This window comes from Gobio gobio (assembly GCF_949357685.1).
Source record: "Gobio gobio genome assembly, chromosome: 21".
Classification (NCBI taxonomy): domain Eukaryota; kingdom Metazoa; phylum Chordata; class Actinopteri; order Cypriniformes; family Gobionidae; genus Gobio; species Gobio gobio.
In genome coordinates, this window is record NC_137117.1 from 16,591,101 (window position 1) to 16,618,279 (window position 27,179).

At 37.1% G+C, this 27,179-nt stretch overlaps 1 protein-coding gene across 2 annotated transcripts; it reads right to left on the reverse strand.

Annotated features, from left to right (window-relative positions):
• On the reverse strand, positions 1 to 26,622 carry LOC307117354 (testis development-related protein). 2 transcript variants are annotated; one of them, XR_013815427.1, is made up of 5 exons: positions 26,004 to 26,300; positions 13,300 to 13,347; positions 7,313 to 7,428; positions 1,852 to 2,615; positions 1 to 1,632 (listed from the first exon to the last, which is right to left on the reverse strand). XR_013815427.1 is itself a non-coding variant. In XM_079802161.1 (4 exons), exons 1-4 carry the CDS (start codon positions 26,088 to 26,090, stop codon positions 2,183 to 2,185), a joined length of 684 nt encoding a protein of 227 aa, XP_079658287.1. In that variant the 5' UTR covers positions 26,091 to 26,622; the 3' UTR covers positions 1 to 2,182. The 2 variants fall into 2 exon arrangements, 1 of the variants encoding a protein (XP_079658287.1); XM_079802161.1 differs by having other exon boundaries at positions 1 to 2,615; positions 26,004 to 26,622.
• Between the last annotated feature and the right edge of the window lie 557 nt (positions 26,623 to 27,179).

A 27,179-nucleotide genomic window follows, 5' to 3' on the forward strand; every position in this document is an offset into this window, starting at 1 on the left:
AGCCTATAAAGCGTAACTCTTTATTATGATTCACAAGCTTATCTGAACCCTTAAGGAACTACAACATAATATTGGCATTTAAATCATAAAAATACAGGGGGAAAAAAAATCATTCAGTAGTATCAAGATAAAAATCAAAATAAGACTCTTGCAAAGGCCCCAAATAGAAAAGAGCAAAATCTGAAACTAACTATTTGTAATCACATTTGTGGACTAATTATATAAAGCTAATATGAACAACAAAGAGCAGCAAACCCCACTTACTCTCGGAATCTGATTATAAATAAATCTCCTAAAATCAGCAATAAGACCACTCAGACACGTTCTTCTAGCAAACCAAAGATCTTATAGGCGGTTTAATGGCATCCGCCAAAGGTTGATAAATAAAATGGGCTATATTTCATATTAGACTTACTAAATGGTGATTGTCATTTTTCACTGTGTTGAGGGACTTGGAAGAGAATGTTGTTGTGATCACACACAACTCAAGTCAAGGCAAAGAAAAATGTACTTCATGATAAAACGGCACAGCTCCTGAGGTCTTTGGAAGGCTTGAAAATAAGGGTTGTAACAGTACTCATTATAGTAAACCATTATTTTCACCCCATTCCTGGAGATCCAACCTACTTCAGAACGTAGTTTCAACCCCAATCCACACCAGAAGACAGTGTTTTTCTCAAATTAATTCAAAGACTTATGATTAGCATGTTTGATTAATCAATATCTCCAGGGGCAGGACATTCAATTTAAAACCCTGTATGTCTTATAAAGCCACAGTAAGTTAACAACCTTGTGACAGAAAAGTGGCACTGAATACACTGTTGGCATGATCATAGCAAGTAGTTTGGGATTATAGCGAGGAAATCATTGCATAGTTGTACAGTACATTATGATTGTGAATCAGCAGGCAGTAGCGATTGTAAATCTACTCTGTGGAAAGCGTTTCTACTTCATTTCACATTCAATCTTTAACTACACACCATAATAAATTAACCACAACTGAATCGGAGCATTACATGTACACAGCGCATTCATCTCCCGTCAGCAGTGATCGTGTTGATTGAGACGCGATGCGCCCTCTGTCTGTGGCGGTGGGAACTGCAGCCTCACTTAAACCAATCGGCACGAATAAAACGTGGATTTAAAGGGACACTTTCCCTCAAAAACGAACATTTTATCTTCATTTCTTCATCTTTATGTCGTTCAAAACCTGTTTGACTTTCTTCTGTAAAAAGTAGTAGTTCAGAAGACTGCTTTTTTTTCATATAATGAAATTGATCTGGGACTTGTTCATTGCAGTAAACATCAACTTAGCCTATACATAGGTCTGTTTCTCATGTATTTATTGTACTAATAAAGAAGACTTATAATATAGTGCACAAGTCATTTGTACTATATTTAATCACACTTTGTCAATTTAGCAGCTAAGATGTCTTTGTATGGACAACAGTAGCCTACTTTGCTAAACTACTTTTGTTACAGTGAAGAACGTAAGTCATACAGGTTTGGAATTACACAAGGGCAAATAAACGACGACAAGAATTTCATTTTTGCCCGAACTGTACCTTTTAAGGGATAGTTCATCCAAAATTGACAATATTGTCATTTACTTACCCTAATTTTGTTACAAACCTGTATGAGTTTCTTTGTTCTGTTAAACACAGAAGATATTTTAAAGAATGCTGGTGATCGAACAGTTGACGGCAGCCACGGACTTCCACAATAGAAAAAAAAATAAAAAATACAAATGGAAGTCAATGGGGTCCATCAACTGTCCGTTTACCAACATTCTTCAAAATATCTTCTTTTGTGTTCAACAGAAGAAAGAAACTCATACAGGTTTGGAACTACATGAGGGTGAGCAATGAGAATTTTCATTTCTGGGTGAACTATCCCTTTAAGTCTTAAATGTCATTTATGGCCTTTAAAAGTAGCTAATCTAGAAATCGTCAGTGACGTCAGACACCAGCTGTAAGTACATCCAGTGATTTCTCTGAAGGGGCTTCATTCAAAAGTTTGAAAAAAACATTTTATAATCAAATAAAAAAAGAAAATATTTGGGATTGACAGGCACTGGGAGTAGGCACTCTTGGTCTGAGGGTCCTACCTTCACATCGGTGGGCCGCCCAATTAGAGTTGTATACAAGGGGATGTGGCCATTCTAACAGACATTAATATTAAATCATTTAAGCCCCTCCCAAGTGCTCTCTGATAGGCTGGCTGGACTTCTGCGACGGACGGCAGCTAATTTATCTCTTGCCCGGGCCGCCCACTGGGCAGGGCCACCAGTCTGTGACTCAGTCAGACTAGCATAGCGAGACGAGTCCTCCTCTGAACCCAAGCCAACCCAGGACGGCAAACCCAGAGAATGTGGCAGAGACAATGACAGAGGGGAGGACAGCGGGGACGAGTCGCTCTTCTTCTTCTCCGGCTCATGTTTTTCCTCCTCCTTTCCGTCGTTCAGCTGAGGTGGTTCCCAGCCCTCCATCTTATCAATCTTCCTCGTAGGTGTGATTTGCTTCATCGTCATGGTGATGCTGTCCCATAGACAGTGCGCTTTGTCTTTTTCCGAGTGCGGTTTGCTCTTGTCGTCCTCCCAGGTTTTCTTAGCAGACCTGAGAAAGAAAACAGAGCATTACTCATTGTAAATTGAAATGGTTCTACCCAAACAACTTCTTATCATCGTTGCTACTGCTTATGTAACTGATCCCAAACTTTTTTAAATGACAGTGACAGACACGCACACACGGGTTGCAAAAGGGCTGAAAATGTCTGGTAACTTTCCAAAAATTCTGGAACGTTTCTGGAAACTTTGCAACCCTAATTGAGCCTGATTAATCTTGACATGAATCTTGGCAAGTATTCACATAAACTAGGGATGAAACGATTACCGGTTTCACGATAAACCACGATAAAATTTAGTGACGGTTAGTAATATCGTATAAAATTTAATTATCATTAAAACCGCGTGTGATTATCACGATTGTGAAAACTCGCGGTAAATCATGTCCAGTCAGCGTCAGTCTGGCGCAGCGCACTGCTGTCTTTTGAATGGGAATAAATGGCAGAAGGCAATGACAGCGCCAGGAGATTTATCAGATTTCTAAAAGGACCAAATCTGAGGCGTTGTCATATTTTGGCTTTTACAAAAGTCCTGAAGGAAACTTAATCTAAGATGGTCATCCTGTCTGCAGAACATGCCAGAAGAAAGTCGCTGTAATAGGGGGAACACTTCAAAACTACGAACGCAAGGCAAGTGGACTTTGACCTCAATACCAAAACTACGTCTGGGAAATAATAACGTGACGCGAACGAACGAACAAATTCAGACAAGGCTAGGGCGACATTTAAGGGATAATAATCAGGGCTTGACATTAACAACCGCCATTTGCGGGTGTAACGTTATTTCGGCTGCACACTATTGCCACTCTGGCTGTTGAACTTATTATAGTCTTCTCAAAAGCCATCTGTTATAATCGCGTTGCGCATTATAACCACTTACACTTGTTTCTATTGAGTTTATGAAAGCGACGTCGTCTCATAATCAGAGGCGTTCAGATTAGCCGGAGTTATGTTCAGAGCGCGCGCCGCTCTCACTCGCTGAAATCTCTCAAAGCAGAGATAAACGTGCGATGTACGCAGGAGATTCACTCATCATACAGTGGTTGAGTGTTTTTGTTCTATTTCAGCTGTGAAAATGGTTTCAAACAAACACAGCAGAACCACAGCGCATCTGATATGACTGGCATAACGCTGGCGAATTTAGGGACCGTCTCTAAAGTTACACACAACATTGGTAACGTTATACACGTTTCAAACTTCACTAGCATTTGAAGAAAATGACAGTCATAAAACTGACTGTAAGGTGTTCATCTAAGGTGTCAGGTATGATACACACCTTTTGATATTTAATAAAATAAACTGTCAAATCATATGGAAATATGGATATGCATTATTTCACTAGGATACTGTTTGGGCTCTTACACAAAATATGCTAGATTAAAATGCATCATTGCTGAACACTGATGAGAATATTGCTTGAATATATTTACAGAGATAATATTAGAGATTATATTTAAGACAAATTATTATTATTTATGCGTTATGCGTTGCTATTGACGACGGCCATTATAAGGAAGGAAATCCCACAGAATAGAATCTAGCTTAAAAAAGTGCATAGAGCTGCTTGATTTATTTGTTGTTTGTTGATTTCAAATATAAAACTTGTTTAAATGTTTTAAGTGTGTGCATCTGTTCTTTTTGAACACTTTCATCTCATTTGAACAAAACCGTGATAATATTGATAACCGTGATAATTTGGGTCACTATAATCGTGATGTTAAATTTCCATACCGTTTCATCCCTAACATAAACACAGTGAGTTATGCTTTAAATGAATGTAAACAGTTGAGAAAGAAACCGCATGTGTAACAGTATAATGGATCCGTGCGTCAGGTCTTAAAGTGACAGTTGCCTAATATACCTGCTGCCAAATTATGAGATGATATAAAAAAAATATATACATCTTTAAGGGCTGTGCGATATTGAAGAAAAATGCGATATGCAATACCTTGTTAAATAATGTGATACGATATTGCTTTGAGTGTGCAAAATCTATTTAAATGATATTTAACCTTCTGGTGCTCTTCGTTTAGGGGTTGCATTGGTTAAAAATGTAACTTCCTCCACCCCAGTAAATGTATGCAATTTATTTTTCTTCAATAATATTTTTTTCTTTTTAATTTTGTATTTTGAGATGATTTGATAGTATTTTTTATTATATTTATGCAATAATTATGGTCTATTTTTGCCATTGAAAATTATATAAAAAAAATTTATTTAAATTATTGTAGTATTTCAGGTTAAAATAGAGACTAGGCCTTCAAAATAAATTTTTTTGACGGCAGATTAGCACACTCTTTTGGAATTATTTAAGAAATCATGCAACCATGGGTGTAATAACTAGAGGTCTCTATGGAGAGGCTTGAGAATTCTCTAGTTCTCTTTTCAACACATTTAATTATTTTTTTTTGTTGATGGATTTGAATATATATATAAAAAAATTCTCAAAGACTATTATAAAGTTTAAGATATTTTTGATTTGTTAGAAATATATATATTTTTTTCTGTGAATTAGTGTTTTTGCAGATTTTCCCATTCATTTCCTATGGTGGTCACTTTTGTGGGAGTATTTTGTGGGAGTAAGTGGGAGTATTTTTTTTACGACCACTTAGCATGCTCGAATTATGCCCTCAATTTTTGTGTTTTAACATACCTAATGCTAGAAAAGCCACCAAGTGTCATATCATCCTGATGAAGCTGTGATTTTTAAAAAATCAAAATGTGGTTCATAGGTTCAGTTTTTCAAATGGGTGTGTGTGTGTGTGTGTATAAGTGTGCGTGAGTGGATGTGTCAATATCACTTTCTTGATGTTTAGAGTGTCACCCCTTTACTGCTGTGTACTGTTTTTTAGGATCTTGGCCGATTTGTAGATTGTACACACAAATATCCTGAGAATTTTTGTGTTTTTGCCGATTTCCCATTCATTTCCTATGGTCGGTCAGTTTATGACCGAAGACAATGAACGCTACTTTTTTGTACTCGAATCATGACCCCAATTTTTTTGTGTGTTTACATACCTAATGCTTGAAGAGTCACCAAGTTTCATATCATTCCGATGAAGCAGTGATTTTTAAAATTTCAAAACAGAACATTTTCCGGTCAGAAATGACCGAAGAGCACCAGAGGGTTAAAAAATTATATAAAAACTGAGAATGATACCATTTGTGTGTTTCACATTCTTTCTGGGAAAAGAAAGCATCGCTACAACTTCTGAAAGTGACCAGCAGTATTTTAGCAAAAATGAATGTCACAAATCTGACAATATAATTTGAACATCAATGTAAACAAACAAAAAATGTAATGCCAATATTTAAATACCAAAAACTCTTTGCTTGACTTGGTCATATATAGTTATATCAACCTAAAACTCAACATCAAGAACATCCAGGTAAACAAAGACACCTGAACTAGGGGTGGACGATTATTTTTGTTCTTTTAATTTATCTTTGTTATTAAAAATAATATTTAGCCAAGAGCACAGTGATTTTCTCTTTTTCTTTTGTTTGTTTGACAGACAGCGGCAGGTTTACTGTATTAGCAGGTTTACTGTATTAGAAGGCTGTCACTTTAAGACCTAATTCATGGATCCTATTGACACGCATTCGGTTTCTGTCCCCAACTGATATCGTTCACTTAAAGCATAACCGACGGCGTTTACATGAATACTCGTCAAGACAGCCATTTTGACGTGTATTTGACAGTTCGGGTGTGTAACAACACGAAACAGAACTGAAAGGATCACACGCTTTCAGAGAAGCGGCTTGTGCGCACGTTTCGGTGTGTGTGTCAGACAGCACGAGATGAGACTGCAAGTTATTGCGTTTAATAACTCTTTTTAACGTCAAGCAAGTCACATAAGTAACAGTCGTGTGCCCAGTCTATCCTCTGCTATATGCGTCGACCTAAAACGTACACAAGTAGCCTATTAAAATCATTCAGATATTGCATGCCCTTGCGATATGCGATAAGTACATTTGCGATATTTCGCTATATTGTGCAGCCCTTATGGGCGTTTTTTCCCATGGTATCAATGTCAAAATTGTGGCCAGTAATAATGCGGAGCGGCTAGTAACTTTGGAAAACCACTAGCCACTGTGGCTGGTGTGCAAAAAAGTGAAATGTCAAGTCGTGAGTATGAATATCTTCATTTCTAAGCACACAAAGGTGCTGTGTGTATAACTTACTGTTAAAATACTTTTAATCCAATTTTAGTATGCAGAGTCAATAAGTAAGCCACTGGTTCATTTCCCCAAAGACTGTAAACACTGCTGCTCTGTTGTGCTTTTACAGCATGACTTTGTTTGCTTCAGCTGACCAACATGTCAATTTCTGGCTCAACCAATGGTGTGAATTTCAGGCAGACCAAAATATTTGGATAATGTGGCTTTGAATTTTCCCACCAAGCACATCCAATGCTGTGATGTATTTAAGAATCCATCTATCACGCATATATAACTACACATACACATTTTTAGGTTAACCTTTCAGCAAAAATAGCTATGGAAAAATGTATACAATTACTGTAATATAAAATTACTCATAAATTTAAACTAAGATTTTGGTCATCCTACCTAGTCCTATTTACTGGGTATAATCATCCAAAATTATTATAAACATCTAAAAATAAATATTGAACTTGCAAAACATTCGCTAGCTTCATCTAACATTAGTAAATAAAGGCCGTCTTACCCTCTTCTGTGAGAGACAGTGACTCCTGTCAGCAAGATGTGTTCATCGTCCTGAGATGGAAACAACTTTTTGTCTCCTTTTTCTCGCTTGGATTTAACCTTCTTCAACTTTGAATCCTACAAAAGGTCAAAAACATAGTCACAAACCACAGAGAAACCGCTTGTTTAATCACACAACAGGGTTCAGCGCCCAGTAAAATGACTGCTTGTGTGTTATGTGTCAGAAAGGCTCAGCTTTGGTTTCTCAGTGAGACGGAAATACAGATGGTAAGGGATGATTGCCGGTTTAGGCCTGGCACGAAGACAACTAATCACAAAGACGCACTTCATCTTGAATCCAGGAGCAGAAAGCTGTATCTGACGGACAGAAGGCATCACGCAGTAAAAACAGGAAAGGCCTATGTTGATTAAAGTGGGCTGCAGGGACGGATATCTGAGCAGACGTGCATGGGTGTGTGTGTGTGCGCGTGTTTTGGGTCACTTGGCGATCTGACACATTCCTTCAGATTCCCTCCTGCCTGCGTCCAGTATGACCCTCAGGATTTGAAATACCAGCCCGGCTTTGCAGCTTATTATATAGGAAAGAACCTTTGACACAATTTCTAGCTCTCTTTCACAACTTGATAGTTTTTCTGACTTGCCTTGTACAGAATGTCCTTCCCTTTGAACAAAAAACAAAACTATTTTATCATGTGATACTGTTGGGTCATATTTCACTGCAAAATCGAAATAAAACATTTAAGAAATTATATTTTGAATGAAAAAATGAAATTAATATATTAAAATATTTTATTTATTTATTTATTTATTTATTTATTTATTTATTTATTTATTTATTTATATATATATATACACACACACATTATTTATTTAAAAGTGTCATTATCATGTTATTTTATTATCATTGTAATACTATTATAGTCTTTATTAATATGTTTAATAGTTTTTTTTTAATTAGGCCAATTATATTGTTTTAAATGATTTTAGTACATCAAGTTAAACTAAATTAAAATGAGAAATGTTGCCTTGACAAATAGCTGAAATAAAATAAGTTAACGTTTTATATATTTTATTTTATTTCAGTTAACATTTATTTGAAGTAACGATTTGTTTTGTTTGTTTAGTTTCAGTAACTATAGTAACCCTGCTCATTACTGTAATCACAAAAAATGCTCATAACATTTTCTAAGAGCTTCATTGTATTATTGTTGCACTGGATCATTTTCATTTAAGTAATGAGAGTGAGATTTTTGTGGAAATATTTAAAAAAGATCAAGTGTAAAATGTGTTTGCCTACATGGTAAATTATAAATATCCAAAACCATTTACTAAAAAACATTATAACAACGAAGAATGTCTTAACAACATACAAAAATGACTAAAATTATTACTTCCTTAAATGTCTCTAAAACTTTCCCAGTCAGATTTCAGAATGACATTCGGCAGATGTTCTTTCACAACGTTTATGATTTAGCATGCAGGTAAAATGTTATTATTGCATACAAATCTGCTGTACTGCGTGTCGTTTTAACAAACAAAAAAAGAGTGCTAAAAATGTAGTCCGGATGGGATGATTTTCATTACATTATTACAGTAATGAATGACTTTTACATTTTACTGTCATGATTGTCATGAAAATGTTGTAATGCAAATAATGTTAAAGAGCACCTATCATGGAATTTTGAAATTTACCTTTCATGTAGTATGTAACATAGATCTAAGTGAATAACAACATCCTGCAAAGTTTTGAAATATGACAGTGCACCGTATATATAGTTATTTTCTTTCAAAAGTAAGAGTCGACTCTGAGTCATTTTTAAGAATCGTTAGAAGGCCGAAGCTTTTTCTCTGACTAGATGACGTCAACTTGTCAAGTTATTTGAATACGATACGCCCACTTATTGCGCTCCAAGACGCCAGTGAAAACTAGAAAACATCATGGCGACGAGACGCTGTGTTCTGAAGTGCGACTCAAAAGCAAACTTTTTTCATCTGCCCAAGGATGAGCATTTGAAGACTAAGTGGCTTGAAGACAACCCATACATTGTCGCGATTGTGTGTTTATTTAATCGTCAAATGTCTCTATTTGCATGTTTCGCGATCTCAGGAAGCTTTTATTATGGACTTCTATTATGGCACATGGTATCTTCTTCGTCTATCTGTACCATATATGGACTACATGTGCACAGAGCGCCCTCCGGCTGCCAGTATGAATTGAAAACAACACATAAGAGACACCATCGCTCATGATTAGGCTATATCTGCGCATTTTGAGGAAGTATTGAATAAAAAATACTCCTGTTTAGAAATTTGACACAGACATATGAGAATCTATCAATATGTCTCCTCATCTGCACACTTTTGAACTAAAAGCCCTGAGGGATGTTGATTTGTCGCGAGTCTTCGTGGGGAGAATAGAGGAGTTTTTTTATGAATGAGATCAGCTGAGGCTCATATTACAATCAAACGGTTCTGACGCGGTTTTCATATTCATAACTCCTGACACATATTAACAAATTACTGTCACTATAAGACTTTGATGGGCGTGCCGTTCCGTTTCCGAAAATATCTGCACAGACTATACCAATCACAACTGACTGGGTCATCGGACCAATCACCGCAGGTTAGCATCACGTAAAGGCGGGGTTTTGAAAAGTGAATCACTAAAGGAATCATTTGAGAATCGCTGTCAAAACAGGTAAAAATAAATGCATATTATAAGAAAACTAAAGTCTTTTTTGTCATTGCATGCATGCAAAACTGTTGTTGGGGACTTCTAAAACAATATTTGGAACATTTTAAATGCCATGATATGTGCTCTTTAAAGGGTACATAACACACAGTTTCTGCCAATGTCATGTTAATCTTGAGTACCTATAGAGTAGTATTGCATCCTTCATATCTCCGAAGAGTCTTTAGTTTTATCATATTTATAAAAGACAGATACGTTGTACCAATTCTTTCCGAAAACAGCCGAACTCGTGGAGGCGTGCCGTGGGCGGAGCTAAAGAGTTACGAACACACAGTTTCCTTAACGCTGGGTTATTTGGGAAGCTGAACAAGGTTCTTTCCCTCACAACCAAAAACACACTTCTTTAGTGACATTGTTGGTTTTGTAGTCTAAAAACTAAATGACAACGTCTCTCGTAACCCGAACGAAGCTCGTTGATGGACGTGCTCTTGCTCTCGCTCTGGTTGATGTGAAAGTGCCCGCACAAGCAATCCCTTTATGATGTCATACTCGAACAAAAACTTTCTGAAACTTATTGGAATCCCGCAGGAGCGTATTGGCACAGAAATACTCCGTCTTACGTCCAACTCTGTTTTTTTTTGGGCCATGTTTAGCATGAGAATCCAACTCTTTAACAGTGTAAATAAGTAAGAATGCATGAAATAGCATTAGACCCCCCCCCTCCCCCACCTTTAATGGTTCTATAGGCTTAATTTTCTTTTTTTAGGGTGAAATTTGACCTGGGAATTTCTCTGAGAGATTCATCCAAAATCATATTTTCTGAAAATGCAATCATCTACAAGTTACATTATATTCATTTGTGTGAGTTATACAGATGTTCAATATTTGTTGCTGCATGTCTGGAGGAATTAAACTCACCGCAAATGTACCAAACACTAAAAAAGGCAAAAGCACGTGGTTAATTTTATTTTGCCACTCCCTGTCTTGTTTCAAACCAAAGACTTCTGTGTTCTGTCATTCCACTGCGCTAAAACATGCCATCTGATCATGCACGAACACATAAACGCTTGTTTTGTCGGGACCGGCTCTTATTAGGAGTTCCAGCTCATTTATTTAGCATTTATGAGCATTAGGAGTCTTTAGGGAACATTAGTCATTCCATCGGATAAACAGACGTTAGGATCGGGCTCATCTTTGACTTCAAATAAAACACAACACTCTCTTTTGGCTTCCGGCTATCGCTTCATCCGTCTTGTCCTCCCCGTCTCCGCTTAGTTTGGCAAAACAAGCGGTGGAAATAAACAACTGTCGCTTTAACTTGAGGTTGAGCTCCTGCCGTCGCTGGAGGACACAGCAGAACTCTCTGAAAGTCGAACTGTGAAATTCTCTTTCTGTTAGCCTCTGTAAAGGGGTCATATCAAGGAAAATTGATTTCTCATGATCCTTTGAGATTAAAAGAGTCCATTGTGCTATGAACATACTGTAACTCCCAGAACACAAAACGTCCAAGTCCAAAAAGAGCATTTGTTTAATCTAATGTCAAGTGCACATTAAATGCTGCCATTTTTGCTCTTGGGCACAGTTTTGGAAGCAATTCCAAAATTTTAATTAAAGTTCTCCCAAAATAAAATACAGTAAAGTCCTCAATGGCAAAACATCTCTATCCTTTTTCTCAATCGTCATTTGACTCAATAAAGAGTTCTAATTCAAACCAGAAATTCCAACCATTGATTTGGAGCTCAAAAAAAGTGAAATATGAAACTGCAATCCTATGAACACTTGCAAATTAAGTAATCATGAAATATACAGTACCTGTCAAAACTGTGGAAGTATTTTATGCTCACCAAGACTGCATTTATTTAATCAGAAATACAGTAATATTGCTAAATATTATTACAAATTAAAAGAATGGTTTTCTATTTGAATATATTTTAAAGTGTTATTTATTCCTGTGATGAAAAGCTGAATTTTCAGCATCATTCCTCCAGGTCAAGTCAAGTCACCTTTATTTATATAACGCTTTATACAATGCAGATTGTTTCAAAACAGCTTCACAGTGTTAAACAGGAAAATAATGCAACAGAATTTGATTCGGCTGTACAGCCGCTCTGGAGGACAGTATATGATAATTGAAGTGAGCTGGATTACATCAGTGTCAATGCGGGCAGATCAGTAATATGGTTGAATATTTAGTGTCCCCAACTAAGCAAGCCAAAAGCCAAAGGCGACAGAGACGATGGTGGCATCTAGCTGTCTAACACTGTGAAGCTGCTTTGAAACAATCGGCATTGTAAAAAGCGTTATATAAATAAAGTTGACTTGACTTGACTAAAGACTGGAGTAATGATGCTGAAAATTCAGCTTTGCATCACAGGAATAAATTACATTTTTAAATGTAAAATAAAAATAATTCTGTAATTAATCGTGATTTTAATATTTTTATATTGTAATAATTTCACAGGTACTCTGCGGACCTCTTTTGACTTCTGATTTTATTGCTGCAGATTGTTGGATTTTTGTGTTCAAGATTATGGGTTGTGTAGTTCTCTATCTGGAAGTACTTTAAAAAAAAAGTATTAAATACTTAAATATGGATTTATTAATTAAATCGCTCTATAGAGAAAGTTAATGGGAATTTTACTTACAAAACCCTCAAAAAAAATAAAAAAAATAAAAAAAATAAAATAAAATAAAAAACATTCACTACAACAAATGAAGAACTTGTGATTTATATTGCTTGGAAAAAAGTAATTTCAGCAATACCTAGTTACTTTTGAATACCTGTCAATGGGTAAACTATATGCATTTACAAGCTGCTCATGCTAACAACACAAACGTTAACCCATGATTACACAGAAGGCAAAAAAAAACCAGCTTTTAATTCTACTGGTCTGAGAATAATTGATCATATTAAATATGACATGACATTTAACAGCAGTCCATTGAAGGAAAGCAGGCCACTGAATGTTTGCTAGTCTCAAGACTATTTTGCTATTGTCCAGATTGTTCTGAAAGAATGCGTTACATCCTCTCTGTGCATTTAACAGATTATCCACGACACGCACTCTACTCTACACTGTACTATCAAACTATAAATCTTGTCTTTAACTGCATCAATTCACAAAGGAACTAGCAAAAAGAAAAAGAAAACAGCAATTCAGTGTTTTATATCAGGTTTTTTTGCATCACATTGCAGACAGTGTTGCTATGGTTTGTTTCGGACATGGTCAACACATTTTTGCATTTCTATTGAAAGCAACAAGCCGTTATGCATGTGTGCAGTGGTGTGTGTTTACCTTTGTTGAGGGGCTCAGAACTTCCTCTGTTCCCTCGGAGTCTTTATCCTGAAAAGCAAAGGCCAAGGAGCACAAAACAATGAGAACATGCGCACACACTTCAACACATGCTAATGTAATGTAACAAACACAAAAATGCAAGGAGTATTTTTAGCATGCTATATAAACAAGGTCTCGCACATTTGGGGAGGGCTTGAAAATAATGGTAAGGGCTTGAAAATAATGGTAAGGGCTTGAAAATAATGGTAAGGAGTAGAATACTCCTTTGGATATCCCTCAATTCTGAGGTGATAACTAGATCTATCAGTATTAATGTAGTCAATAACTTTCTTCTATTTTGGGTGATCTATCATAACTGCTCTGGCATTCAACTTCCTGTTAAGGGTCTGACCTCTTCCCCTTCCTTCCTGCTCCACCTGCACTAGTGCCACCTCCTGGAAAGTTCCTACTCGCCTCTCTTTTGCACTTCCCCACAAAGTAAGGAGACTTTCAGCACTAGTGCAACAAACTGAAGAGCAAAGGATGCACATTAGCTGTGTAATTTAAAGGGGTACTTCAGAGCTGGGAAGATGAATGTGTATTTAAACTGGGTCATTTATGTAGTAAAAAATTGCAATTATTTTTGAATTTGGTGCCTTCTAGACTGAGAAAAGACAGAACATTTATTTTTGTCTCATATGGATGAAAGACAACAACTCCCAGAATGCACTTGCTTCGCCGTCCAACGAGGACACTCCCAAGGCACGGCTATAGGTTATCACTTGCCCACCATTACACCGCCCCCACCGTCGTTTTGATTTTCATAGTAATAAAATCATTTCGTTCAGTTAGAGAACAGACACTACAATTAAAAACTGAACGTGTCTTTTCAATAAAGTGTGAGTGAGCAGAACGAAAGTCACGTCACAAACGTAGCAGGAGTCAGATTTCATTCATCGAAAGAAGAGCTGAGGTAAGCACGGCAGTCATTCTCGGCGCATGTCCAGTCTGGCGCGTTATCAGATCGCATGTGGAAGCTTAACTTTCATAGGAATTCACTGAAAAGTTGAAACACTCACTTTGCTCCGCACCGCCCCGTTATGAATGCCCGAGCTGAGCGGCCGTGCGCATTTACATTCTCTGAGTGAGATCCCTCCCCTGTGGGCGGGTTGAAAACATGTGGAACAGCCCCTTCTACTGGCGGTTGTCTTTAGCCTCTGGCCAAAAAATCCTCAGATGACGCAAAATGACGATATTTGTGTCATCGGAGGATTTTTTCCAGAAATAAAATACATAATTCTCTCGTCTCAGGGGGACATGAGGGGGGAAAGTACCATAATTCGAATATACTACCGGGTTTCTACTGATACAAAGCTTAAAGGGTAAGTTCACCCAAAAATTAAAATTCTGTCATTAATTACTTACCCTCATGTCGTTCGACACCCGTAAGACCTCAGTTCATCTTCGGAACACAAATGAAGATATTTTAGTTGAAATTCAATGGCTCAGAAAGGTACTTTACACTCTCAAGACCCATAAAAGGTACTAAAGACGTCGTTACAAAGTCCATCTCACTACAGTGGTTCTACAATAACTTTATGGAGCGACAAGAATAGTTTTTTGTGCGCAAAAAAACTCTAAATAACGACTTGTATAGTGATGACCGATTTCAATACACTGCATCATGAAGCTTTGAAGCGTTATGTATCTTGAGTCGATTCTGCAGTTTGGATCGCCAAAGTCACGTGATTTCAGCAGTTTGGTGGTTTGACACGCGATCCGAATCATGATTCGACTCGCTGATTCATAACACTTCGAAGCTTCATGATGCTGTGTTTTGAAATCGGTCATCACTATACAAGTCGTTATTTAGGGGTTTTTTTTGCGCACAAAAACTATTCTCGTCACTTCATAAAGTTATTGTAGAACCACTGTAGTGAGATGGACTTTGTAATGACGTCTTTAGTAGCATTTAAGGGTCTTGAGAGTGTAAAGTGCATTGGAGGCCTTTCTGAGCCATCGGATTTCAACTAAAATATCTTCATTTGTGTTCCGAAGATGAACGGAGGTCTTACGGGTGTCGAATGACATGAGGGTAAGTAATTAATGACAATTTTCATTTTTGGGTGAACTAACCCTTTAATGCTAAATCGCTGAAGTAACCCTTTAAGCTTTATCTGCCATGAGGAATTATGGGAAATGTGGGTTTGTCACACAAGGCTGCCACTCTTATAAATTGGTGTAATCACACAAAATGCGTACAAACTAAATCTAAGGCCCTGTTTACACTAGTATTAGGATGCGTTTTCATTGATCGGATTTGGATCACAAGTGGAAGACACTAAATACAGGTGTAAACAGGGTTTAAACATTTTTGAGCTTGTCCACTTCCAGAGGTAGTCAAAAGCATATTCGATCGGATTGCTTTCGTAGTGTAAACGCTCATGTGGTCAAATGCGTTCAAACAGCCACAAAAGACCACCTGCTCTCCGTCTACTGACCTACCGAACCATTTACCATTTATCATGGGAAGCGCACTAGCCAGATGGGATTTATACTTTGTCGGCTGAAGACCCAAGTTTGGTTTGAAGATCACTCACAGCGTTTGGCTGGTCTTGCGGCTATCACAGTACAAATGAAAGCTGATGCTCTCCGTATGTTTTTCCGTCCTCTCCGGTCACGTTCATATGTAAATTGGGTGAGATTTTGTCCATTAGTTCGAAAGAATAAAAAAAAAAAAAAAAAAAAAAAAAAAAAAAACACATTTACCCGCCCTTAGAGCCTCCCCTTGAAGAAATCAGGACAGAAGTGGTCGAAAGTGGACAAGAGAGACGGATTAAAACACCAGGGGTAAACTGTGTCTCCCTCGTCTACTTGTGATCCGATCAACCAAAACGCATCTAACAGGGATCTAACATCATTCACAAAGAAAACCTAACTATAACCCAAAAGGTCTGTAAATCCTGGAGAAATCTGCCAACTTTGCCTTGGGAGTCGGGTCAGTAAGACTTTTTTTGAAAGAAACAATTACTTTTATTTAACAAGGGTACATTAATCAGGGTTTCTGCAGGTTTTATTAAAGTACATTTAATAATTTTTTTAAGACCAATTAAAGAATATTTTGGGAATAAATTGAAGGGAACATAACACGTCAATATGTTCTCTAAAGGCTCTCACTTACATCTAAATGTAAATGTCTAAGCACTCAATGCGTTGTATTAGTGACACTTCAAAGTTTGAAAATACAAATTCAAACAGATCTCCATAACTTTTTAATAGATTTTACAAGAAATAGCCTAAAGCTTGAGATGAGAAATCTTGTTAAAGTGATTTTGATTAAAACAAGAACAAATATCTGCCAACGGGTTCATAAAAATCAACTTAACTCCAATGCAAATCATTTTCATACCCAATGACAGATATTTGTTCCTGTTTGAAGCATAAACTCACTTAATTATGTTCAATTTCTCAGAAAACAAGACTTAATTTCTTCATTTTGCATGTCAAGTAAATGTATCTTGATTTAAGGATGTTTAGGATTTGTACTGGAAATCAAAAATCCTGGAAGAACATTTTTGGCAGTGCATACACATTTTGCAATTAAATTTAGGGCCCTATGAAATCGGTTTTATTAAATTTTTTAGTTTTATAGCTTATTCTGTTTTAAAATGTCTGGATTTAAAATTTGGTTAAATAAAATTTCACTGACTTTTATTCATCTTCCGAAACAAAAATGAAGATATTTTTAATGAAATTTGAACGATTTCTGTCCTTCCATTGACAGTCAATGCAACTACCACTTTGGTGCTTCAAAAAGTTCATAAAGAGATACTAAAACTAATCCATGCGAATCAAGCTGTTGATGACAAGCCTTGATTACTTTATATGATGAACGAAAGTCTTACAGGTTTGGAACGTCATTAGGGTTAGTAAATTACAGAATTTTCATTTTTCGGTTAACTATCCCTTAAAGTGTGGTCAGTACACTTAAAGGGATAGTTCACCTAAAAATGGAAATTCTGTCATCATTTACTAACCCTAATGACGTTCCAAACCCAATTTTACTTTGAATTCATTCATCCAAATTGTGACAATTTCCGTGACATTCTGCATTATACATTAAATTCCACTTTTATGAATCAGAAATCATAGGGCCCTAATTTAATGCCATGATATTGAATTTAAGACTTTCTGCTCCAATTTAAGACATTTTTTAGACCTTAAATTATGAACGGTCAAATTAAGACTTGAGACTTTTTTAAAGAGCTGCGGAAAACCTGATTAATATAATCAAAAGTGACAGTAGAGACTTTTATATTACAACTAAATATTTCTATTTCATCTAAGAATCCTGAAATCCTGTTTTTAAAAAAAAACATTAAGCAGCAACTGTTTTCAACATTAATAATAAGTAATGTTTCTTGGTCATAAAATCAGCATATTAGAATAATTTCTGAAGGATCATGTGACACTGAAGACTGGAGTCTGTAGAGTAATGATGCTGAAAATGCAGCTTTGATCACAGGAATAAATTACCTTTTTAAAATATTTCACAATATTACTGTTTTTTACTGTATTTTTGATCAAATAAATGCAGCCTTGGTGATCATAAGAGACTGTTTTTAAATATTAAATAGTCTTACTGACCCAAAATCTTTTACTATACCTTGCTTATGACCATTTCTTCAGCCAACACAAAAAGTCAGAGCTCAAAGAGCAAATCCAGAGCAAACATTATAAATCTGATATGACTAAGGCAGAATATTATTCATACGAAGAAAGAAAGCTCAATCTCTGCTCTGCAATGTCCATGTCATTCCTCCCCTACCCACAATCCTCTGAATTATTGTATCAATGCCACACACCTCCACCCCAACTTACCCAAGCACTTGGCCTGATTACAGTGCGAATACTCTCCCGAGTGCTCATTTATAAATGAAGGAATGAAGCTCAGACGCAAAGAGGAATGTTTCGGATATTTTAAGTCCTTTACCCTCTGGACTTTGTCATTTCTTATGATTGTGGCATATTAGGGACATCTCAGGCCTGACTTTCCTTAAAAAAAAACCGTTATGATTGAAGAACATGGGGTCAGAGGAGTCCATTTATTCCGCCTTCAATTGATTTATGAAGGATCACTAACCACAGTATCAACAACACTGCACCTCAAAAGAATGATGTTTACCAACTGGCAAACTGACATGGTTTAAAATAAAGCCAATGCTCATGAAATAGCTTGATATAAACCGCTGGAACACAGACGACATTAATCTCGATGAAAACCTGTTTATAGGAGGAAAATCGAAACTCTCTACAAAATTTTAAGTCCCGAGAGGACCTGAATTGAACTGGAGCTGTATGGAAGTTTAGGGTTTCGTCTGTCCTCATCCGTTGGGCTTCCTGCTTTACATACCAAGTTCTGGGTGAACAAACTGACTAGCTGCCGAAGGAAGCGGATCTCACTGAAATATCCCTTTGTAGACTAAACAATATAAGAACATTACTTCCCCTCTCCAATATACAACCCACGACCACAAGCCTAGTACCACCACTGAATGAGTAAGAAGCTTGAATAACAGAAGTACCACAGTACTACCATGTTTTTGGACATGGCACTATGGATATAATGGTTATTTGGACATTTACCGTAGTAATATTGTGATTTTATGGTATATTCTCTGTACCTTGCATGCCTTAAAGGATTAGTTCACTTCAAAATGAAAATTCCCTGATGTCTTTCTTCTTCAGTCGAAAAGAAATTAAGTTTTTGTGAGGAAAACATTCTTCTTCACACAATGGTTTTCAATTGCAACCAAAATGTTCAAGGTCCAAATCAATGCAGTTTCAAAGCGATTCGAAGGGCTTCAGACGCTCTGCGTGATCCCAGGTGAGGAATAGGGTCTTATCTAGCGAAACCATCTGCCATTTAAAAAAAAAAAAAGTTTAAAATGAATATATTTTTTAACCTAAATTGCTTATCTTGCGCTGCTCTGCGACGTGCTAGTGATTGCGGAATCACGCGGAAAACGTCACACTAGATGTAGACAGAAGTACCGCCCTAAGCGACCGTGCGAGGACTAATACAAACTCCCTTTACCAAAAAACACTTCAACTTCAAAATCATCTGACATTGTTATTTTACCTTTTTTTGCTAAAGTCTTCGCATGTGCAGTGCACTTTGTAAAAACGAGGGCGGTGCTTCAGTCTACGTCTTGTGTGACGTTTTTGACGTGATTGCACAATCATTGGCACGTCACAGAGCAGTGCAAGATGAGCAATTTAGGTTAAACAGTATATTCATTTTTAATTATTATTTTTTTTAAATGACCGATCATTTAGCTAGATAATACTCCATTCCTCGTCTGGGATCGCGCAGAGCATCTGAAGCCCTTCGAAACGTTAATAAACGTTTTGAACTGCATTGATTTGGACCTTCAACAGTTTGGTTGCAATTGAAAACCATTATGTGAAGAAAAATCCTGGAATGTTTTCCTAAAAAAAACTTAATTTCTTTTCGACTGAAGAAAGAAAAACATGAACATCTGGGGTGAGTAAAATATCAGGGAATTTTCATTTTGAAGTGAACTAATCCTTTAAGTTAAAAGTTCTGTGGCGGCACCATGGTACAGTATCAAATGGAAATACTATGGTAGTCCACGGTAATTCCAACAATACTATGGTATTTGCATGGTCTAAACAAATTTTTTTTATTTTTAAATATGGCAGTTTGGCAGCGTTTACCAACCTATTTCTTGCCACGGAACAGTTATAAGTAAAACAAGTCCGGGAGTTAGTTCGGACAACTCAGAGTATGTTCCCGGTTAACACACAAGACATTCTTAGCAGAGCAATGAATCGATGATTCACCATGGAAAGCAAGGGTTGGATTAATCAACCAAGAGTTCAAGGTATATGTGACGGTGAATTAACCTTGCTTTCTGGAATACCCCCCAGATTTCTCTCAACATGGGGACAAGAGGACTAGGTTTTGTCTATCATTAGAACAGCAGCATCTGAGGCAGTAAGTGCATCGCAATACATTTTTATAAACTTGCAGGTTATTGTATTGTAGCTATATGGGCGCTCAGTTTTTCTTGATGTTGAATACATTTGGCAAAAATCTCATGATATAAAAGATAAAGCGCTGTGCACAGGATATTTGATAAAGTTGAGGTTATCCGCTAACTTCAAATACAAAAAACATTAGCTTTTAGACATAGTGTTTCTTGAGTAAATAAAACCTTATACGTATTCAAACATCAGTTTGACAGCCTTGCATTGCAAACAAGTAGTGATCTATCTCCAAACTGTGTGTGACACTTCATTCAGGATACAGATGGGTAAAGTTGAGGTTTCACAGACAGTTTGAGGAGCCAATGGAGTTACGTGGTTTAGTCACAAGCACTTTTCATGGCGGTACCAGAGGTAAAATGATTACTATGGTATTTTGAAATACATATTAACTTTATATTAAATACTATGGTAGCATACTTTGAAATAAAGCATGGTATTTACATGGTAATCCATGCATGATAATTTATGAACACCTGATAATCATTCACCTCACTTGTCTCATAAATTAATTTAATAAGCAGCAGTTAGGGTAACATATTTGATTGCAGCATATATCATATTTTAAACAATCTGTATTCTATGAAGTGGCATTGGTCTTCTATCAAATGACAACTTTTACCAAGTAGGAGAAGTGGACCAACCTGGTCAAAAACCGTCAGTCTAGGAGCTGGGTTAGTTTGTCATAATGTCTCTCTCTATTAGACGAGGGCATCAGAGCTTTTGACTGCTCTCTTTCCCCATCTCTGAGGGGCCGTTTACACAACACCATTTTCAACTAAAAACGGAAAATGTTTTGAAAACAGGTTTCAAAGTGCAAGTTTTTGAAAACAATACCGTTATCGTCTCCATGTAAACTAAAAAACATGAATTTGTTGCGGTGATGTCATGCGTCATCTTCGCCGATCCGTGTGAATGGGGATCATTTTGATAAAAGTGTTGTACGTACGCGAAAAACACAAAGGAAAAACTTTTCTATTTTAAGTACGTCGTTGTCGTGTGAATGTACCCTCAGATCCAAAACATGCTTGTGGAACAGATTCTGTTAGGAAGAATGTGACTGTGGCCTAATCAAGGCCATCACACTGGCCACAGAACGCAGTGAGAAGCTTTAACTTTTCAGTGCAAGCTTCTGAAATTACATTTTTAAAAAAAAGAGTGCGAGGGGGAGAGAAAGAAAGCTTATCTGCAACCCTCTCCTGCTGTTACGCTGTAGGGACCTTATCGGACTCCTGCAGTCTAACAGCTGACAGAACATTGCATCTGAAAGGGAGGATGCCGGTGAATGCCATGAATCTGTATTTAAACTCTTAAACTTTTAATTGAGATCAATGTATGATCTTACCCATGAAAATCAGAACATGAATATACAACATCATGATATGTTATGTGTTCACTTTATGACTATGGGGCTGTTTAACGATTAATCGCGACTAATCACATCCAAAATAAATGTCTGCGTTTACATAAAATATCTGTGTGTGCTGTGTATAATTATTATGTATATTTGAGTACACACGCATACACGTATATATTTAAGAAATAGTTGCATGTATATACTGTATATCCATTTTAGAGCTGCAACTAACGATTATTTTTTCTGTCGACTAATCTAACGATTATTTTTTCGATTAGTCGACTAATCTAACGATTATTTTTCCGGATTAATCTTATGATTCTTTTTTACTGATTATTGTACTTCAAAGAGGATAGTGAATTTGTATATTATTTTAACATGAAATCAATGAATGATGACAATATTAATTGTATTTCAGGAAGGGTAGTGTACATAGTAGGCTATGCCATTTTATAAAGAAATATATGAACACAAGAAGCTTTTTAAACATAATATATAATGATACTATTCATCATAAAATGTATACAGAGTAGGCCTAATTAGGAAAAGTTGTTTACTATAGTAGTTGAGTATGATTTACTTATTGATTTGTGTCAATAGTAAACGAAAATGCACTTGTATTTATCTGCAAAAGGTTCACATACAGGAGCTTTCAGCATAGTTTTAATTTATAACTAGTTGTCTATTTTGAAGATACATGTGCATAAACAACGACTAAAGCTGCCAGAAGTTTTAGCCCAAACTTCAAAGACACATTTAAATGATTAAAGCTAGAGGCATATCTTAACTTTAATGTTACTTTAATCATGCAAACTACCTATATACAGCATGTTATTATGCATATGTGTTTGGGACAGAGCGGAACCAGGTCGCATTTACAGCAGATATATGCAGCCCATAATAAATAAAAGCACGAGACGTACTGGGGTCGGAGAAGAACACCGGAAAATGTGACCGTCTGTTGCAATACACGCGCCACGGTTCAGCTGCGCGAGAGAACACTGGCAGCAGGGTTGCCAGGTTTACACAACAAAACCCACCCATTCGTTACTCAAAACTAGTCCAAAACAAGCCCAATCGCGTTTCGGGGAGGTTCTCTGGTAAACATCGCGTTCGGGGGGTTAAATATGTGGGCTTTTTTGCAGGGATGCCGGCTAAAATTCTCATTCCCGGGGCTAAATATCACATAATTGGGATCGCTTCAACCCGCGGACATGAGACACAGCCCGCGGCAACAGTGTAGAAGTAGCCCAATTCCGCGGAAAAAAACGGGACTTGGCAACACTGACTGGCAGTGTGAAAGCTCCCGCTCTCCACGCGCACAGCACCTGCTCTGCCACCGCGCGCAGTGTGAAACCGGAATTACAGAGCGAACAAAGCACAGTTTTATTCGGCTTCTGTTTAAAGTACTCCCACACTTTTGAATGTCGCGGTCTGGCTTTATATGATAAATGATCATTTTCACTATGCCCGGGAGCAGAAGCTGCCATTATTCTAGATCTTCTGTTCCATTCTAGAACGTAAATATTGTGCCGCCGACGCGTCGACGCATTTCACGCACGTCGACGTATTTTCGTAGTCGACGTCATCGACGACGTCGACGCGTCGTTGCAGCCCTAATCCATTTATATCATAAATATTTTATATATAAATATATATATTTTTAAATATACACATGCATGTGTGTGTATTTATATTTACACATACATAATTATAAAGAGTGCACACAGGTATATTATGTAAACACAAACTTTTATTTTGGATGTGATTAGTTGCAATTAATCGATAAACAGACCTACGTTTGTTAAATCGCTATTATGACATAAGTCAAAAATATAATAAATCGAAATAATGACACAAGTCTGTCTATTTCATACTTTTGATACGTTTTTTAAAACCTCATAGTTATGACTTAAATCATAATTTTGTTAACGTTTAACAGGGCTCCAGACTAACTTTTTTCACTAGGAGCATAGTGGCCCCCAACTGAAAATTTTAGGGGCACAACCAGAAATTTTAGGGGCGCACACCGTAAATCAACATGCTAACCAAATCTACAAATTTCGCACACGAAGCCTAAAATATTAAGTGCAATACGGTCCATTTCGCAGCACACACACATAAGCCGCCTTGAAGTTGGAAACAGCGTCTCTTGCACGGATTATTGTGAATTTAATAGCTCTTTAATATAGTACATCCCTGAATCAGCGAGTCGAATCAGCGGTTTGAATCGCCAAATTTCAGCAGTTTGGCGGTTTGACGTGCGATCCGAATCTTGATTCGGCTCATTGATTCATAACGCTTCGAAGCTTCATGATGCCTTGTTTTGAAATCGTCATCACTATGTAAGTCGTTATTTAGGGTTTTTTTGCGCACAAAAACTATTCTCGCCGATTTATAAAGTTATTTTAGAACCACTGTAGTGAGATGGACTTTGTAACGACGTCTTTAGTACCTTTTAAGGGTCTTGAGAGTGAACCGTGCCATTGTGCCAATGGAGGCCTTTCAGAGCCATCAGATTTCAACTAAAATATCTTCATTTCTGTTCCGAAGATGAACGGAGGTCTTACGGGTGTCGAACGACATGAGGGTAAGTAATTAATGACATCATTTTCATTTTTGGGTGAACTAACCCTTTAAGGAGAAATGACAGCGCAAGGCTGAGAAGGGAAGGATGTCACGCTCGACTGAACACGGCACTGAACAAGGAATAGTTTTACCTCATACCATCTTTTTATAATTCTTGGAAGCCAAAATCAAAAATAAAATTAGATTAATATCACAGCACATCCCTAAAGTTTAAGCAGACTAAACTTTTGTTTAGTCCTTGGCCATCGTCACTCATTAAAGCTGACTGTGGTGTTGTGTTCGCAGTAGCTCCACGTGAGAGAGATCGCTCTCTCTCTCTCTTCTGGATTGCGAATGGCAAAAATGCATCACGGACAAATGGTTTAATATTATCTCATATAGAAACGGCTGGCAAAGATAGAATTTGCCAGACAAAACGTCTATCAATTATAATGAGTAAGTGTATTTTCTTAATTTCTCCAGTACCGACAGCAGGCAAATTTACTGGTCGCACATGTGCGACTGGATGTAAAATTCAGTCGCACACTCTCAAATTTTAGTCGCAAAATGCGACAATTTAGTCGCACTCTGGAGCCCTGTTTAACTTAAGTTAACTTGATAGAGAAAGAGCAACCATTGACTGCCATAGTATTCTTTTCCCTACTATGTCTATGGTAGTCAATGGTTGCTGTATCTGCTTGATAACAAACATTCTTCAAAATATCTTCTTTTGTGTTCAGCAGAAACTCATTCAGGTTTGGAACAACTTGAGGGTGAGTAAATGATGACAGAATTTTCTGTGAAAGTTTTATTATGAATAAGTCATAATTATGAGATTAAAACATAATTAAGAGTCAAAAGTCAACATTATTCCTTTTATGTCAATTTGAACATTTATTTAGTCATTTCAACTTTTTGATGTCATAACTGTGACGTTTTATTAAGTCATAATTTTGTCTTTTCATCTCATGAACATGACTTAGTATGTCATAATTGTGACTTTGGAAGAACATGATTTTTGTTGCGGAGTAGGACTTCCATAGCCATGACTGGTCATTGAACTACTCAATACTGGCATACTGTCACTCATCTTCTATAATATCATACTCACATATGCTCATTTTGCTATATTTTCATTGTCCTATTATCTCATTCCATACTCACATTGACAGTACACATATGAATACTCATAGTTGAGAGAATGTAATATCCCTAGTTGACAGTAATGGCCGATGATGACAAGCATATATAAAGAAAAATTGATGATGTAGAGACTACTCCAAATATGCACCAAAAATCAATACAGGCCAACTGACTCCATTATGATTTCTATTTTCTATAAACCAAAATATGGTCCAATCTGTGTAATGTAACGTTACATGACATTTAAATAACCGAGATATGACGCAAAAAAAGGATGTAAACACTGTACTACACTCTGATAGTACTTTTAATCTCATATTAGAATTATCCATACAGTTATTAATGAAATAACATTTTATTGTTCTCCAAACCTCCAAACAACTAGGCGGACGCATCAATAAGTGGATTGTAGATGTTTTCAAAAACTAATGTTGTCGTAATCTTCCTTTACGACTCGCTCGAGGGCGCATACGCTGTGTAAACAATACAGTCACTATTCAGGCAGAAATGTGACACAGCCAAACTATGAGGCACGAGCACATCTGATCTCTCAAGTTTGAAGCCCACGGGCAACATCCCACCTTACCTTACTCGCGTGCTCGTGATGCCACGCCACGTCGTCCTCCTCTGACGCTTCATCCACCAGAACTTTGCTCTTGCTTTTCTTGAACATTATACACGCAGGCAGATCAGCTGTAAATCAAAAGCACAGTATTTCCAAGCCCATGAGATGCCGGTGGAGACACTTCGTGAGGAGATCGCGAGGAGGCAGCGGTTAAATCAGAACAATAACCCAACTGTGATCGCGCAATACCCAACGCGCACACTTTCCTTCAAGCTCACTATCTTCTTCTGATGAACGTCTGAGCACACACGGTTGGCTGGAGCACCTGGACCGCCGCTCCTCCCTTCATGGATCAGATTGCCGCTGATCAACCAGTTGTCATGACAACGAGGGCGGGGGATGCCCCCCTCAGACCCTCCCACTCGGACAGGAGGTCTTCATAAACAGTCAACTATGTCTCCTGAGTTTTAGTCAGTGTAGAAGTTTTCCATTTATTCTAAGCAGTCCCAAAAAATAGACACTTAATTCACCTTTGAAAATGTAGGCTATGTCAAAATATCAATCCAAGTGGCAAAAAGCACACTTTGATAAAACATAGCCTACGGCCTACTTGCGCGTTAGATTACTTTTCCACCTGTGTGAACTTGAGAAGAAACAATTTCATATACTTCTACTAAAATCACTGAGGATTTAGATTATTTGATTAAATTAATTGCACAATGACAATTAAAGCTGCAACTTGGTTTGATATTAAAAAGAAAAACTTGATATTTTATGAACACATTTTGTGATAATATAATTAAAGTGTTAGTTAACCAAAAATGAAAATTATCCCATAATTTGCACCCTCAAGCCATCCTAGGTGTGTATGACATTGTTCTTTCAGTGGAATTTGACAGTTTTTTCTTACAAAAACGCATGGCTTCGCTTCAGAAGGGCTTTATTAACCCCCTGGAGCCGTATGGATTACTTTTATGCCGGATGGATGCACTTTTTTGGGCTTCAAAGTCTCAGTTACCATCCACTCCCATTAGCTGGGAAGACCCAGGATATTTTTTTATATAACGCTGATTGTGTTTGGCTGAAAGAAGAAAGTCATATTCACCTGGGATGTCTGGGGTAAGTAAATTGTGGGATATTTTCATTTTTGGGTGAACTATCCCTTTAAATTCATACATTTGAAGTTTAACTTAAAGG